The sequence below is a fragment of the Asterias rubens genome, chromosome 8 (genome assembly GCF_902459465.1).
Source record: "Asterias rubens chromosome 8, eAstRub1.3, whole genome shotgun sequence".
Taxonomy (NCBI): domain Eukaryota; kingdom Metazoa; phylum Echinodermata; class Asteroidea; order Forcipulatida; family Asteriidae; genus Asterias; species Asterias rubens.
The window spans coordinates 6,224,018-6,242,359 of NC_047069.1; the positions used below are offsets into that span (position 1 = coordinate 6,224,018).

The following is an 18,342-nucleotide window of genomic DNA, read 5'->3' on the forward strand; positions in this document are numbered from 1 at the left end:
CATAAATGGGAGACTTTTAAGACGCTGGCGGCAGCAGATTATAACACTCACTATTGTGTGCGTTTAGGTCGGAGCACTCGCACTAGCAGGACTGTTAAAGTCTCTAGTTACCTGTGATAAATTTTGAGCAAATGCAGCCATATCAACCCTTCAGGGCACCAGTAGAGGAACAAAAGAGCCCAGCCGTGGATTTGGGTTTTTGAGTTAGGATGAAGCCTAGATTCCAATAGCGATGTGACCTGTGACATCACTCGAAAACCATAACATGATTTGCGCGTATACCGCCTGGCAAAACCTTTGTGGCAAAACCTTTGTGTTTTGCCAGCCCAATCTTACCATGACTACGCGTCTTTTTGCCCGGCGAAACATGACGTGTACAGTGTTTTGTCAACAGAGGGCGGTTTGAATGTAAACATACATGTAGGTCACATCGTCTATAGCGACAATAATACCAAAGGGGTTGTGGCTCTTGAATGTATTTTTGCTGTGTCTCTTCTTCGAACATTCCAGCCCTACAATTTGAATTGATTTGATTGATTTGTGTTTTTTCTCTCCTTAGATACCATTCAGCTGTTTCAATTCTGTGGTTACAGAGAAGCGGTCTATCCACTTAGAAGACATACCAGAGGTGAGATAGTTAAATATATTTTTCTTGTTATAATCAATCCTTTAATTTATTCTAGAATACTATATTTAATCCTACTGATTTGATTATTGAATTGAATTGAATGGCTTATTCCTCAAGTATATAAAAATACATGAAATTTAAAATCTTTTTGTACAGCAACACATCAAATATTAAAATGTAAAAATTGCACAAGTAAAACCACATACCACAGGAAAAAATAACCTTAATAAATTAAATAAATAAAAAACAAAAGCAGTAAAACATGAAGGAGTAGTCGACCCCCTTCCCTAAAGTAAATGAGGCCAGATTGCACAGGAGATGCCAGAAAAAAAAAATAGACAATCGTGCCACTCCTAATCGGTTACAAATGAGTAGACGATAGGGTTTGATTTTATGTTTGGTAATAACTCTGAAACAATTGAAACTAAAAATTTGTCGGGGATGTACCAGACGTATAGACGATGTGACCTATGTTTACATTCAAACCGCCCTCTGTTGACAAAACACTATATACGTCATGTTTCGCCGGGCACTGAGTTGCGTAGTCATAGTAAGATTACGTACACTTTCTAGCTGGCTGCCAAAACACAAAGGTTTTGCCCGGCTGTATGCGCGCGAATCATGTTATGGTTTTCGTGTGACGTCAGAGGTCACATCGTCTATACAATCCCTTTTAAAGACAGTGGACACTATTGGTAATTGTCAAAGACTAGTCTTCTCACTTAGTGTATCTTAACATATGCATAAAATAACAAACCTGTGAAAATTTGGGCTCAATTTGGGCATCAAAACTTGGAGAAAATGATGGAAAAAAAAACACCCTTGTTGGATGCATTTGTGCCTTCAGATAGGACTAAAAGACTTCTAGCTAGAAGTCTTTTAATATTTTATTGAGAAATTACCTCTTTCTCAAAAACTATGTTACTTTAGAGGGAGTCGATTCCCACAATGTTTTATACTATCAAAAGCTTTCCAATGCTCATTGCCAAGTCAGTTTTTAAGTTATTTTTATTTCATTTCATTTTATTGGAATCACATTTAGTGGCCCACAGGCCAAATTGCACACAATTTACAATAATTAAATAGTAAAGAACATTATTATTATTATTATAATTATTATTAAAAGATATTAAAAAACACACATGTACAGGACTGGTGAAATACAAACAATGATGAATTGCAATAATACAAAATAGCACAATTATTATTATTGTTATTATTATTTATTTATTTGACTCAACAGTACAAGTACAGAAAATACAAACAAGGCAAGAATGAAAGGGAAAAACCCATAACAGAAACGACAACGCTACAAAACATTAAGAGTAAACAAAAAAAGACAAATAAGTGAAAAATAAATAAATGAGTTAATTAATTAATCAATTAAAAACATAAAGCAAGTATAGTATAGGTAGGATTAAAACATGCCATCAAAAACACATGAAAAAAGGACTGGATGAGGAATACAATCAATAAGACAAGCAAAAAACAATGATTGTATTAAAAACATGGAATACAAAATGCAACCAGAGAAAGAGAAAAAAACATAACCATTGGGTGTTAAGCAAATTAATGAAATCAGGAATTGGACTATATTGAAAACGATTGGTTTTGACACGGAGCTTAGATATGTTGGTGGCACTTCGAAGGCATCTGCCATGACTTGCCAACCTGGATGGAGGGAGGAGACCACTGGTTCGGTCTGATTTAGGCAAACCCTCCGCAAATCCACGGCAGTGGTCCACCCTTCGGTTAGATAAAGAGTCCAGATTACACAATTCTAAGGCATCAGTATAAGACAGATATGAATGACCTAAGTTGGTTCTACAGGCTCTTTTTTGAATTTTTTCAATGTCGTCACTTTGTTTTTTTGTCGAACCAGAATGCCAAACTACATCAGCGTATTCTAGTGTAGATCGCACATACCCTTCATAAACATTTTTTAATTCGTTGCAGTAATTTTTTGTTTTGAGTAATTACCAGACAAATACAATCCCTAAGGCGCTGTGCAGAGCTGGCATTAGCAGGGAACCACCACAAGCAGTGATTTTTAGCTGGTGGCAAATTTCTTTGTTTATTAGCTTTGTGAAAAGAGGCTAGGCTTGTACATGATGTATGCTTTGTTTTTAAAAGGGCAAGAAGGGGCACATGGCAATTTCTCCTTGGTAAAGGGCACCCCTATGGGGAAGTATAAGACAATTTCTGCTGGAACATTTCAAGTGCACTAAGGCAATGACCAGGGTGATTCGAGGCAATGACCAGGGAGCATGGAGGCAATAGTCTTCAAGGCAGAGGAGAGGAGAGGAACTCTATGCCCCTGCCAGCCTGACTCGATCGCCCTCATACCTCTAGACAATAGCTCTAAGTACAGCCAGCCACGTTGCAGCTCAAAGCTCATTTCCCTCTCTCGTCCTCTGACATCATCAATGTGGAAACGCTGACACGATTGCGCGGCTGCCCTTATTAACTTGATTAACTTCGTGACAATCCATTCACACCAATAACCGAGTGTGTCGTTGCATCATGATTTCTGTCACCCCCACCTCTGTCCCGGGTGCACAAGGGGGTTAGTGAACTGTTTGATCGAGGCACGCTCCTTAACATGACTCCAACCAAGATGGAGATGGTTAAACATTAAGCACAACATGAATAAAAACTGGACCGCATTTCAATCCGTCAGTTTGGCCTGTGACGACATTGCTGAATATAGAAACCGTGATTAGATCGTGTACGTGACTGAGCACACGTTAAAAATTAGGAGAAGAGCAATATGTCATGAAGATATTCGTGGTCCTTAGGTTTGATATATATGTATATGCATGCGAAGAGTGTGATTGTAGCTTGGCTACCATCAGCAGTGTCTTCTTTAGTATCATACATGGATGCTGAAGTGCCAGAAACTAAAAGCAGGGAAGGTTATTAAACCATACAAATAAAGAGGACGGCAACCAGAGTGAACCATTCAATGGTTTTTTATTTTATTTTTTTATTTTATTTATTTATGCAAGTTGCCAGACACACAAGGCCTAGGGCCACTTCAAGGTGTGGGCTACAATTATTTTTGTCCAGAGGCCGTTGCTACCTACTCTTAGGGCTGAAACAGTGAAACAGGGTTACCACTTTTACAGTCCATACGGATGTAGGCTTGGGTATCATCAATCCAAAGCCTGGCCGGTAGAGCAGAAAGCACTACCTCCCCAATTTTATGACGCAAGTGTCACGTCCGGGATTCAAACCCACACTCTGCTGATCAAACAGCAGAGCTTGAATCCGGTGCTCTTAACCGCTCGGCCATGGTTAGGTTGCCATCTTGCAGGGGTCTCTGTATAGTTACCCTTGGACAGTGTTGACCAGCTCAATCACAAGTCTCAGGAGGGGGAGGGAGAAGATGTTTTGTGCAAAATCCTTCCACGGTCACAGCCAAGAGATCGATGAATAACAAGCGAGCAATCAGTTAAAGTCTTGCAGCTATGACGCTATTCAACTCATATTGTGACTAAATAACCCCTTCAGAAAAACTCACAATGGGAATGTTAATAGGTACCGGATTATGTTGAGCGAGTTGCAGTACAAACCGGGACCCAATTTCACGGTGCTGCTTACCGAAGAATTCTGCGCTGACGACGCCCCCATGGGCCATGGCTGGATGTTAAGCGCAGGTTGGCATAGTAATCGGTGCCATGAAATTGGGCCCAGGTTTTGTTCTCTTATAGGGGATAAAGTTTGATATAATTTTCTGCCCTACACTGATGCATGAGCTAACTGGGACATCACATGGGGATTTTTAGAAAAGGGGATAATGACCAAAGAAAACCGGTTCCTCTATCTCAGGACTCACTCAATACACAGCTCTTACTGCTCAGTCTCAAAGCACCGGTTGGATGCTTGATCAGTTAAGGCACCACCTTTACAGGTATAATATTTATTAACTTTTCATTATATCCACCATTTATTGCATAAATAGGATATTCCAAAACGGGCACCAACAAAAAGAGGATCCACCAATCAAAACATCTTCATGTTGCCCTGAAATGCACCAGTCGCTAGGAAACACACCCTGGCCCAAGTTTCTGCGTTCACACGCTATAAGAAAACTGGGCCCACAGGCCACTCAACTACTTGAGTCATCACACACATTTAACTTGAAAGCAGTTAAATCCATAGCATTTAAATGGGATTCCTTATGATAAATAATGCATGTGAATGACGGTGGGGTGTGCAACAAAGCGTGTGAAATGAAACTTCTAGGATGGCATTAAGAGAGTGCAGAATGCATGGGAGGATACTGGCTGGTGTAGTAAACAAGCGACTTCTCTTATCACTCTAGTGGACTCATTACACGCCAATCAGATGGGAATTATTGGATCAGGGCATGAGTCAGTGAGGACGGGTAATAGACCTGAAACAACATGGGTCTTTTCAACCTTCTCTTACTGCTATATACAGAAAACCTGCGATGATAAAAGTGAGGCGAGGAATTATTATCTATATACAGCGCTTTTTATCAGCACTGTGGGGCTGATAAATAGTCTGGCTACGATATTCAGCGCTTATTGTCAGTAGTGATTTTACTATGAATGCGGGGAACTAAACAATGGGACGGCTGAGAAATAGTCTGGCTACTTGAGCCCAATGAACTAAACCGCTCGGTTACGACGTGCCACATATCCTATTTGCGAAAGTAAGTAGGATTGAAAGCTGTGCATGCTTGAAAAGCATATGACGGCAACACAGTGTAGTGGGGAAGTGATAATGATAATACAGGGTTTACATAGCTCTTGTTTATCCAAGAAAATAAATGAAGGCATTGTACCACATTCAAATCCCTAGTCGTTAAGTTATGATGAACCAAATCCACTCAAGCCAAATGGAAGTGAGACTTGGGATGAGTGACAAAGTTTGGTGGAAATAGACGCCAAAAGATCCCCGGTCCCATATTGTGTGTATTGCTCAAGGGAACACGTGCCACTACCGGGACTCGAACCCTTGTACACTTTGTTGATCAGAAACACCAGAGCTTGAGTCCGGTGCTCTTAACGGCTTGGCCATGGCATAGATGACTGAGTGTTAGCGCATATTTCAGGCCTGGATTTTCATGTTGAAAAGGGCTTTACTGCACCTGTAGCAAGTGGCATTTTGATACGTGATCAGTTTGTCAATTTGCTTTCAGTCAGGCCATGCTTGTTCCTGTCTATTAACGAAGCGTTGATAACGTCATTTGCAAGTTCATATAATTTTCGTTTTTTACCTATACATCGATGTGTGTTAGCACTGTATACTCAGTGCTTTCCCGAGTCCTGTGAAAAAAAAGATCACAGGCATTTTACTTGTTGGGATTGGAACCCACGACGCTTGCGATTCTATAGAGCAGTGTCCTACCAACTAGACTACTGAGATTGCCTGGTAGTTTGAGGGCAGTTTGAATCCTATGTTTTTGCAGCGGGTATCTCAACGATATATAATAGATGTTAAATTTGCATTGGGAGTAAAGAATTTTAATTTTGGTTTTTACCCATACACCGATGTGTGTTAGCACTGTATACTCAGTACTTTCCCGAGTCTTGTGAAGTTGATATCCTCACCTGACCTTTTTGTTGCCTCTATTTTGAAGTAATAATTGTTTCCCACCTTCACTTTATGGTTCTTTATTTGTCAGAGGGGGTGGGGGAATTCTTTAAACGTCAAGATCAAGTTGTCTGCCCTGTGTGTATCATATACCATTAATTAACTTGGGGGCCAACAATGATTGCTGATTTCTCCTTAAAGAACCGCAATTCTTTACGGGAAGCAATTTGACCTTTTAAAGAAGTACCCTTAATATGATATGAAGAGGGAGTGACTTTTTCTTGTCAATTGTGCCTGTTTATTTTATTTTTTTGCCCAGCAGGAAATTTGAGACTGCGGTATTAGAATTTGTAATGATACAGTCATAGTTATGTTCGACTTGAGTTCGGTAGGATGCGTGTTGTATACAGAGTTTCCGCTTGTTTTCTTATAAATTTTAAAAGTATTTTTTTATTGGGATTTGGTTGTGGATTTGTGTTTTGTTGTGGGGATCGAGAGTTAGATTTGTATCTGAGATTTTGGGAGTAAGTTTGAATATCCTTTGGGGATGATGGGGGTAGATTTGTCATTTCCTAGCAATGTAATTACGTTTACACATTTGTTTTTCACTGTGAATTGTGAAGAATACAGAAGAAGTGAGCTACATGTCGGCTTGAAATTAAGGAAGGCTATATAGAGATATTGCTTAAAAATTTTCTGCTCGGCAAAAAGGAGCAGGGTAGTCGTACTGGTCAAAAATTGTACACGTGACATGGGCCCAAAGCATGTTTACAAGCACAAAAATTTGCTTAGCTTGAAATTTCTTCCTTAAGAAAAACAGGCTTACCATCCAAATTTCCATGTGATATTCTTAGGATTAACAACAGCTGAATACCAGTAACAAGCAATTTGTAACTTATTAATCTTAGGATAAGCAAACAGCAGCTGAATACCAGTAACAAGCAATATGTAACAAATTAAAGTTTCATGCTAATCAAATTTTCGTGCTTACAGGCTTTATGAAATTGGGCCATAGTGTTTTGGCTTGTAACGTTATTCTGGTAAGCATAATTTGTTTGTGCTCAGCTACTTGTTGTGCTCCAACAGCTCTATGAATTTAAGGCCTGGTTTTGGTCTTGATGCCCCTTCAACATTTTCCAATCGACGTTGAAGTTTTTCCAAATAAAGTGCCCTTTTGCCAAGTGAAACTGGCCTTGTCCATTTCAAAGATGACGTTCCAGTCCAGTCTCTGTATTATTCTTTAAACCATTCTTGGGCTGCAGACTTCTCCAACCCAATGGTTCACTTTTCCACCTCATGACTTAATCTTGTTAGTGTCCTCTATAAATAGTCCATGAATGTTCCTATAACCTAATAATCCAGGGAAAGAATTTTCAGGAGCGCGAGGCCCATTGCCAATTTTGAAATATACCCAAGCTATATATCAAATGGGCCTCCCAACCATTATCATCCAGTTCTTATTTCACGTCTTCAAAGAGTCGCTCTGTATTATAGAGCGCAAAATCTGTTGTTGTGTTTGATCACTACGGACATTAAAAAAAAACATTGCGGCACGATAATAAAATTGTGCAGTATTTATCCCACCCTTAAGCCGTCAGGGGATGTCGTAACCTACATATTTGGTATGATGACTAGCGTTTTTCATTTGGTTACTGGATATTATTTTTAACTGTTGAGTCATCAAAAAAGAAATAAGGGTTGTAGTCTTTCATTTCTATCCCTCAATGCAGTATTCTTCGCAATGTAGTTGGCAATTTTATCATTTGTTGTATTCAAGATGAATAGTAAGAGTTACTGAAGGAAAGTACAGAAAGATGTTTTATTTTTACTTTTTATAATATGTCAATATATTAATATATAGTCTTATGTAGCCCACGTATCTATGAATATGGTACTCAAGATTCCATTTGAGTTTCCTGGTTTATCTTTAGTTGTCAACTTTGGGAGATTACTCATTTTGCTACCAGCCAGCCCTCAAAACATAAGCGCCTGCCTGTTAAAAACCTTTGTTTTAAATACAGGGTCAAGCTTTCTGATACCAGTGGTAGAGCTTTATTAACCCAAGTCTGGGTTCCCTGTGATTCCATTCACTATTACTGGTTTTTACTCCTAACTATTATTATTGTTATTATTTATTTGACATAAAGTACAAACATTTACAAAACAAAACAAAAGCCAGGGACTTATGCCTGGAGTTAAAAAAGTTTACCTAAAAACTGTATCCTGAAGGCCTTCGATTCCAATATCCCTGGCCATGTATTAAAAATCTAAAATTATTTACAATAAATCTGTAAAGACATTAAGAACATTGAGACAAAAACAGAAAGATAATTAAAAGCAGGGACGCAGAACTCTATTGGTAATTACTCAAAATAATTGTTAGCATAAAAACTTACTTGACAAGCAATGGAGAGCTGTTGATAGTGTAAAACATTGTGAGAAACGGCTCCCTCTAAAGTAACATAGTTTTTGAGAAAGAAGTAATTTCTCACTAAAATATTAAAAGACTTCAGGACTGAAGCCCTTTTCACAGGTTTGTTATTTGATGTAAATGTTGGGATGCACCAAGTGAGAATACTGGTCTTTGACAATTACAGAAGGTGACCATTGTCATTAAACGGGTTGTTTTCTTACATACGGAACAAAGCAACTGTCAAGATTGTTTTGCCTTGTGCCGACTTTTTTTCAGTTTTGTTTTGACACTTTCAATAACAACTATCTTTTTTCTGTGATTGTTTACAGACTAGCAAAACAGAACTAGAGGCCAAAATGACTCTGAAGATCCACTCGCTGCTCTGTGTGCCCGTCATCAACCAAGCCAGGTCAAAGGTCGTCGCAGTGGCGTGTTGTATCAACAAAGTCGGAGCACCAAGGTAAAAACTCCCTCAAAGATTTCAAAACCGTTTGGATCAGAAATATTAAACGATATTCATAGCCTGATATAATGATCTTGTAACAGCAATTTTTTGTTCTTTTCACCTCAATGAGGGAACTGTAAATGGGTCTAGGGGCACCAAGGCAATGGTCAAGGGCAATGGCCGGGGACATGGAGGCAATTGTCTCTGTAAAGTGTCGGGCCTGGGCGTTGCTCTTTGCTGAATTTATAATGGACAGGCAGAAGCAACTGTTAGGGAAGGTGATACCATCAGAGGGATCGCACGTTATTTGGCGATAAAGTTTAACTCCAGTGGCTCTCGCTGTTACGGGCAGTTCGCCATATTAAATTCAATTAAATTGACATTTATTTCCACAAAACATTTCCACAATATTATAGAACTACATTGTAAAAAAGACAGAAAAAGAATAAACTGGTGGGAAGCGCGTGGAGGCAAGGCCCAAAATAAGCCAGGTAGCTTGTAGCGGCTTGCCTTTACATAACAAAATACATAAACTAAAAGTACATGCTTAGGGCAATACAAAGACGAAACAGCCAGACAGACAGACAGACATCAAACCGACAGACATACATACGAACAAATTACTGGAGAAAATGACAATGACAAAGTGTGCAAAAACTTAAATATTGATTGACACCTCTCCTCATCAACCCCTTATAGGAATGTGTTGAAAAAAAAACAAACACTGATTCGCTCCCTTAAGTGACTTCTTAAGGCGAACATTTGTTAAAAACTTTCAGGTGCTTCTTATGGCACTTGTAGAACGCTAAAGCCCGGTTCATACTGCGAATGCGAAGCGAATTTGAAGTGAATTTGACGTCACACCCTCCTTTCGCTGCGATTATTCGCAAGGGAGTAGAGCAGAGTTCCACTGCTGCGAATTGTTCGTTGCGTATTTGTGACGTCAAGATTGGCTTCGGATTCGCATTCGCAGGAAGTATGAACCGGGCTTGAGTATGCGTTTGTCACATGCAAGTTTTTTGACAATATTCACCCCTAAAACATCCTGTTTGTGCACTAAAATTACCCTAAACTACATAAAGTTAGGCCTGCCACAAGGTTACAGACAAATTAGAGGGGACCAGTTGCTCTTTGACATAATGTCTATTTCATTGGCTACCTTACTTGAGCGCTCGCATAGACTGGACTGGCCACAGCCCTAATTAAAATATGTCATATATTGGAACATTTTAATTAACTAATAACAGGTGTTATGAGCGAGCAGCTTGGCTGGGAGGGTAAAAAATGGTGTGGTGAGATCGATTACCCCTGGGAATTTCTGATTCCATTCGAGTTATGTGGTTAATGTTTGGTTGTCAACTTTTGGAAAATACTCAGTTTGCCACCAGCCCTCAAAACATAAACATTACACCCGCCTGTGCAAACCTCTATTGGAAATATAGGATGTTGGTTTCCGACACCAGTGGTAGAGTTTTTCATATTAACCCACGTATGGGTTATCTTTTTATCCAGTCACTGTAACTGGTTGTTAATCCTGCATCCTTTAAAGGGACCCGACTAATAAGTCATTTTTATGAAGGGCCTGCCTTCTATATAAAATCTCATCAATAATTACTGAGAAAATGTCCTACATTCTCCTGATGACGAACAGAGTAACCTGTTTGAAACGTCAAGACCACACCGGCTCTTTTCAGAGCCACCACTCCTTCGATAGAGATTTTACTCATGGTTGTACCCTCAAGTTGACAGATCATACTTATATTTATAGTTACTCTTTTCGTATTAGCTGTTGCAAAATGCTTACTTGTAAACAAATGGACCTATGGTATAAATGCAATAGATAGTTAATGCCTGAAGTTTCACAAACTTCTTTCTCTCTACCCTTCGAGAAAGACTCTGCTAGGGTCAAAATGTCAGGCCATGAAATATCTTTTGCAAAAATAATAAGTGGCGATCATCCACAAAATTGTGAACCATCTTGGTGTTTTTGTTTACGTCCAAATGTCTATGACCTCATGTTTGTTTCAGTAGAGAATTCTAAATGTTCTTGTATGAACTGACTATACAGCGCTGTTTTAATTTTATTGATTTCGGTGTGTGTGGTTATTTTTTCCCAGCAGGTATTCAGTTACCTTGACAAAGCCCCCCGTAAAATCTAATTTACTCCGATCCCCTCTTCATGAGAGTAACCTAAAATTGGTTCTAAATTAAATCAATGAATAAGAGCTGGTAGTTTTGTCTAATAATTTTGTCTATCTATCTATATGAAGAGATGATTAACAAGAAAACAGGGGGGTACAAAATTTGGTCTGGTCAACGAAGTGAAATTAGTTTCAGCCCGGATCTAATCCAATCAAATGCCAATTTTCTGGCTGATTGGCTTGCGTCGTCCGCAGCGTTCCAGCTCTTCGTCTGCTCGTTTCAGCCAAGCGGAAAGATTAGGAAAACAAATGGACGAAACACATCTATTTTTGTTTTTGAGAGAGAATTGAGTTGCTTGTTTGTAAGAACATGGATGCAGGGGGTCAGGGGCTGAAAGACAAAACATTGTGTATATAGGTCTTGTTCACTTGTTTATATTTTAACAACAGTAATAATAATAATTTTATGAAAGATATGTAACGCACATATATCCACCCTGCCAGGTGTTCAAGGCACAGTAAACAAAAAACAAACGAAAGAAAACAGACACAACTAAAACTAAAATAGTCTTTGAAAAACTGTGGCGTAAGATAAGTTTTGAATTTTGTGGTGCAAAGACAAGTGTCGCGGGAGTGTTGATACTTAGGTCCATCGAGGAGGATTCATTGCAATGTCCTTGTTGGGTTAGGTCATCGGGTTTAACGGCAGTGTGGACACTATTGGTAATTACTTAAATAATTATTAGCTTAAAACCTATGGTCAAGAGTAATGGGCAGCTGTTGTGAGAAACGGCTCCCTCTGAAGTAACATAGTTTTAGAGAAAGAAGATTTCGAGACCTCAGAGGTCTCCAATGAAATCATTGGGTCTCTAATACCAGTGTCTTTATCCTTGTGGATAAATACAAGGGTACCAGTCTGCAAATGCTTTTCCAGGGAGAGGTCTATGCTTAAGCAGTGGCATGAATTTTGGCCTGTGTGGTCATGTACTTCCACTGGCAAAATATGTTTGTAGGCATGGCAGTCCCTGCTTCAAATGGTTGCAAACGATTTGACAATCTGAGGGGGGAGGAATAAACACCTAGTCTAATCTTACATGATGTTTTCCATCTGCGACGCGTTGTCAGAGCGTTGTAGCTAAGAGTAGAAGACTCCTCTGCGCATTACGTTACAATCAAATGGTGTATTCTAAGCCACTCCACCAAAGTCAACACATTGGTCATGTCTCGGCCGTTCTACGTGACCGATTTGCACTCAGACATGACTGCCGAGGCCTTGAGTCCGCTGTGCCAAGTCAACACGCTGGAGTGTAGGGCATATATACAGCAAGGGGGGGGGGGGGGGGAAATTGCAGAAAAGAGTTGTTTTGAAATGCCAAGTGTAGGCACACACACACACACAACACACAGGGGAGGATAATCAAAAACCCACTGTGAGAGGATTGTACAATCAACAGAAGACACAGTCAAAGCCACAGCACCTTGTAATAACCACTAGATTGTCGTGCTTATGAAGCCATTATACACTTTCGGTACAGAAAAAAATAAAGTTCACAGATTTACAAATAATTTACAGGGTTTACTGAAGGTAATGGTAAAAGACTTCTCTTGAAACATTATTCCATGAAGTGCTTTACTTTTTGAGAAAACATTAAAACAATCATCAATTCTCGACAACGAGAATTACGGATTATAGTAAACACATGTCATGCCACGGCGAAACGTGCGGAAACAAAGGTGGGTTTTCCCGTTATTTTCTCCCGACTCCGATGACCGATTGAGCCTAAATTTTCACAGGTTTGTTATTTTATATATAAGTTGGTTGCGATACACTAAGTGTGGGACTTGGACAATACTGTTTACTGAAAGTTTATAATGGCTTTAAAAGGAATGGGTCCCATACTTCAAAAATGTAGCTCTACATATCTTGCATGACAAAACTGTGCATTTTGATACGTCCTTTAGGGATGTGATAAAGTGCTATTAAGAATTATTATTTATATTACTAAGGTTGGACGTACACTACAATAGAGACACACAATACATGTGTGTCTGCTCAGCATGATGTGCCCCTGACTCTAAATACTTCTATTAAGTGTTTGTGACATTAATTCCAATGTCAACTTCATTATATTGAGTCCACTATGACTACAAATATACATTGTAGCCCTCAGAACCTGGGGTTGAGGTTTTATGTTGCTTTTTTTTTTTTTTGGGGGGGGGGGGGCTAAATAAACCTCTGGACTTGCCTTTCATACATGTTTTGTTGAGACTTCGGGGCCCATTTTCCCCCTCAGGTGTACAAAATGCCATGGACCCCGTCACAGCGTGCAACAATTGTATACTGGTATCCCGCTTAGTTGTGCTGAGCAGAAAAAAAAGTTAAGCAGAATTGTATGCTTGAGCAGCTCTATGAAGTTTGGCCCCAGTCTTGTCGGAGTTATCAGTTTCTGTTATTAAAACAAAAGCACCCGTGAACAATAAAACGTGTGCCAATTTTGCAGGCGGAAGTAGCGGAAACTTTGCACTTGCAGCAAATGCATGCGTGTTTGATGTGTTGACTTAACTAACAGGGTAGCAATGTGACGACGATTACAGTAGAACCATGGAGCGTGTCACAAGCTTGGCACACACCTCAATAAGCAGAAATAAAATCTTGCATTTTATTAACGATATGCCCATAGTTACAATAACGAAAAAAAAAAACAATAGCGGAAATAATGCAAGAAATAAGGAAATTAAGTACAAAATTACATACATCATTAAGTAAAATAAAATAATTAAGTTAACTGAATAATAAAAAATAATAAAATAAAATAAAAAACTAAAAAAACTAAGAGGGCAGCTAAAGGGCAGAGCATGCAGGAGGAGAACGAAACCATGGGAAAGACAACCAGAAGGGATAAAAAACAAGGACAAATCATGCGGATCAGGGGTAACAAAAGTAAACTCAATTACTGTTCCTTGGGAGGGTGCTGCTCTCCAATCACGTTATTGTCTGATTAGTGCTTGCTATTGTAGGCTAATCAGCAGCATAAAGCCAAACATAAATCACATTTGAGCTGAGTCTTTCAGTCAGTCCAATCTACCCTCCCCCTCTGTTATTCTGAACTCAACGAGTGTTTTCACTAGTAATACTAGGCGAGGTTTCTAGGGTAACGTAATTCCAGCTGCATTTAGCCCCCTTGCTAGCGCCGATTGGTATTTTATCACCCCCAATTTAGATGCAATATATACATTGAGGTTTTGACGTAAATGATAAACGTATCTGGCAGAGTGACCATTTATTACTATCCTCCTTTACGAGATGTAGTTTTTGTTCATGTTTTTTGTTGTGGTTGTGATGCAGCAATAAAGCTAGGCGGCATGTCGCCCCAATGGTAGGAAGGGCAGGGTATACTTGTAAATTTGTTAAAGACCAGTATCGTCACTCGGTGTTTCCCAACATGAATAAAATAACAAACCTGTGAACAATTTTGACTGAATTTTTTTTATCGAAGTTGCAAGATGACAGGAAATAAAAAACACCCTTGCTGCATAGAATTGTGTGCTTTTGATTTGTTTATGCCTGCAAAAGGCTTCATGCCTAAAAGCTTTTCTCAGATTCAATTTGTTTTTTAAATTAACCTATTTCTCTAAAACTATGTTACTTCAAAGGGGGTCATTTCTAGCAATTTTTTATAATATCAACAGCTCTCCAGTGCTCGGTACCAAGTAAGTTTTTATGGTCATGTATCTGGCTTATTTGTTGCTTAGAAGAAAGTTGTTGAACAATATTGTCTGCTTAAGCAGCTTTGTGAAAGTGGACCCTATAGTGATGAGAGGCGTTCGGCCCAATAAGAACAATTTAAGGGTAAGGTCAGCATTTGGTTTTTGTCACCGAGATACTGATGGGAAAAATTTTAAAAACGATACAATAAAAGTAGTATGGAACTGCTCATTGTGAAGTCAGTGGTTAGGATTCGAACCCACAACCTTGTGGTTAATTTGCCTAAACTTTTGTTATAGATTCACACAGGGGGACGAGGATGTGGTGAGGCACTGTTTCCGCTACACTGTGCCGGTGCTAACAAGCGTCATAGCATTGCAGAAAGAGAGACAACTGAAACAGGAAACACAGGTAGGTTTAAGCCATTTCCATTGGACTTTTTCTACATACCACTGCCCTGCGGAAAGTTACCATGACTGGCTTTCGTGTAATTGTATTTCACGACATTTGTGTAGCATTTTGCAGCGAGGTCGCAGTAGGTTTACAGCGCGAAGCTGTTCCCATCAGAGTTCTTTAGCGGCCCCTAAACAGCATTTGAACAGCATTAAAGCATAGGTTATACTCTCTCTACGATTTCTAAAATAATTGAATGACATAGTGGGTGGACAAACGACTCATTTTGCTTGATCACATCACAAATAAAACCAGATTGCCCCAATCAGAGACTCCAAAAATAAAATAAAAACGCCTGTCCTTCAAGTTAATTGAATTAAAACTACATTAGTGTCCACGGCCGATGCTCATTTTACCTCATAAGGCCAATTTCCTCAACAGCAACAAGATGTTTTTTCGTCCCTCCCTGCGATTGGGAGGAAAAAGGTTTCCTTAAGTCATGCACTAAGGTTAATGAAAAAGGTGCCTCAAAACGAGCCGGATAAAGAGGGAAGTTGCCAACTAATTGCTTTTGTTAAAGAACCTTGTTGGGAGATTAAAAGGTTTTTGTTACATCTTGTCTCCTTCTAGACCTGAAGGATTTTGTCTTTGGAGACTGATTGGAACCTTGAAAAGGGAACATTGATATTTGTTGAAGTTAGCGGCCTTTTGGACTTCCACAATGAATCTAGCATGATGTTAATCGTGGTGATAGTTGCATTCTCACAGGCTTTCAGTGGCTAGAAACGGCCGTGCGTAATCATTAGGGTTTTCACAAGGTGACGAATCAGTCAAGAAGAGTGGGGGAATCATTTTTTATACACATTCTCAACGTATTCTTTACCGTCTTTTAATCAAGTTCCACCACACACAGGACTTGCCCCCTTAACACGTATGTCCGACCCACAGGAATTAAACAACTTTGGTTAAGCGTCATTCTCAAGGACACAATTGACATGGCAAGGACACCAACCCGACCCAAACTCAAACATTACCAGAACTTAAGTGTAGCGCACAGTATCGGTAATTATTTATAACATCTTTTCTGGTGTGTTTCTCTTTCTGTTTTGCAGTCGATGCTGCAGGTGGCGAAGAACCTGTTCACACATCTAGGTAGGTTGCATGAGGATGTGATTGCATGGTCTGAATCCCCACCCGTTCTCAGCTCCCTTGATAGTAGTCTAGATGTGTGTTCCCCAGTACCTAATCTTTCTGAGTATCTTGATATGGGGATTGACATTACTAACGCCTTGCTTATTAAGGAAACGGATGTTGACAGTGCCTCCCCATCACCGATCAATAGGTATCGTGATGCGATACACAACCGTAGCAAAGGGAGGTTATCTGGGCAGGCACGCCCTTCTCCATACCCGGTAACGTCTACAGCTGAGGATAAGCAGAAGAGGAGAGCCAAGCGACAGTCCCTCAAGTTCTGGCAAGAGGTGACACCGAGCAAAACCACTTCATCCGAGGCCCTGGCTGTTCTGGAGAAGGACACACTCCAGGCTCTTGAGCAGCTAGGACACTCCTGTTACACCCCATCATCTGAGGATGTCAGTCAGGGGTCACCGACTCTTGACCCCACTGCCAATCAGAGTTCCTCCGGGGCCAGCCTTGACTATTACGATGCCTTTGATGTCTGGCAGGACCACGTCGGCGAAACCCAGGAGATCGCGTTCCGAGCTGCAAACGATCACGCTGATACTCGTCTGATACGTGCCTCTATGGAAAGAATCGACCAAGAAGACCCTTCCACATCCAAAGACAACTCTGGTTCGCTCTCGGATGTGGATACTATACACTCAAACGAGGAGGTCCAGCATGTTCATTTCAGTAACGAGCCAATGGAACAGCCTCATGAAAGCACAGATTCCATTGAACACCCACCGTCTGCTCTCCGTCGTGAATCAGTAACAACCGTCCCGATGTCGTCAAGTCCAGGGTGTAGCGCTTCATCATCTCACCCTCATGCTGATTGGCAGACGGTCCTCCCAGTGGACAGCCAATCAGGTGCAGGGTTACCGAGATGTTTCAGCAGTGTGTTGGAGTTGGATTGGTCACCGGGTACACTGAGCGTCCACTGCATTGACCAACCACCATCTGCTCTGCTTCAGGAGACTTGTATGTATGGTTTCTCTTCTAGGTGATGTTGGAGTTCAAGTTTATGGTTGACTGTTGTGTTTCTCAGCTTTTGGTTGATTCCAACATTTGTTGATGGACTGCTTAAAGTCGATTCTTTAATGATTACCGATCAGGATGTTTGTCGATATTCTTGTTGATTGTTGATTTGTTAATCCGTTTTGAAGGTTCTATTTCAGAGAAATATAGTTGACTATTGAGTGTTGGTTGGAAAATTTGTGTTAGGGTTTTGTGTTCTAGTGTTGAGAAATCTAGTTGATTGTTGATACTTCAAGTGTTGGTTGGAAGGTTGGTCCAATATTTTGTTTGATTAACTTTGTTGATCAGTTGATCAGCTCTATTTTTTTTTATTGCATTCATTTAATGTCTACTACTCAGGGCATTCCATTTATAATTGTTTCCATTAGGAAATTACTAACAGTCAGTTTTTAATTTTTTTTATTGGCAGCGATGATTTAAAAGCTTTTGTTTTTTCTACTAACCCCAGTTTTCAGCTTATTTAATGAATCAATATTTATTTTGTTCAATCATTGTTAACTGTCAACAACATTTATTTCCTTGTTTTCCCATTAATGGGTAATTAATGATCGACGTTCAAGTTTTCTATATTAGTAGTGACAATGTTTTTAAACATTGTCACTATGAAAGATTGTACTTTCTGCATAACTGTAGTTGTATGTTCAAATTCAGTTGTGATCCACTCATTTTGGGACATCAAAAAATTTAGGCATATTCAGTTTTCATTTTGCTGTACGTGAAAGATAGTGGACAGTGCAAGGTTCTTGCGTATTTGAATGCTGGGACCTGTTGAAGTGCACAATTTATGTTTCCATTTTTGATTTACAATGTATAATCCAAGTTGTAGCATGTGTC

General features: G+C 39.7%; 1 protein-coding gene across 7 annotated transcripts in view; it reads left to right on the plus strand.

Annotated features, from left to right (window-relative positions):
* LOC117293300 (cGMP-dependent 3',5'-cyclic phosphodiesterase-like) overlaps positions 1 to 18,342 on the plus strand; it is a 117,976-nt gene that overhangs the window by 62,844 nt on the left and 36,790 nt on the right. For all 7 annotated transcript variants that reach the window (XM_033775542.1, XM_033775544.1, XM_033775545.1 and 4 more), the window contains 4 exons: positions 560 to 628; positions 8,936 to 9,066; positions 15,198 to 15,309; positions 16,404 to 16,443. In XM_033775542.1, the coding sequence (XP_033631433.1) occupies positions 560 to 628; positions 8,936 to 9,066; positions 15,198 to 15,309; positions 16,404 to 16,443 (352 nt within the window). The remainder of the gene's footprint in view (positions 1 to 559; positions 629 to 8,935; positions 9,067 to 15,197; positions 15,310 to 16,403; positions 16,444 to 18,342) is intronic.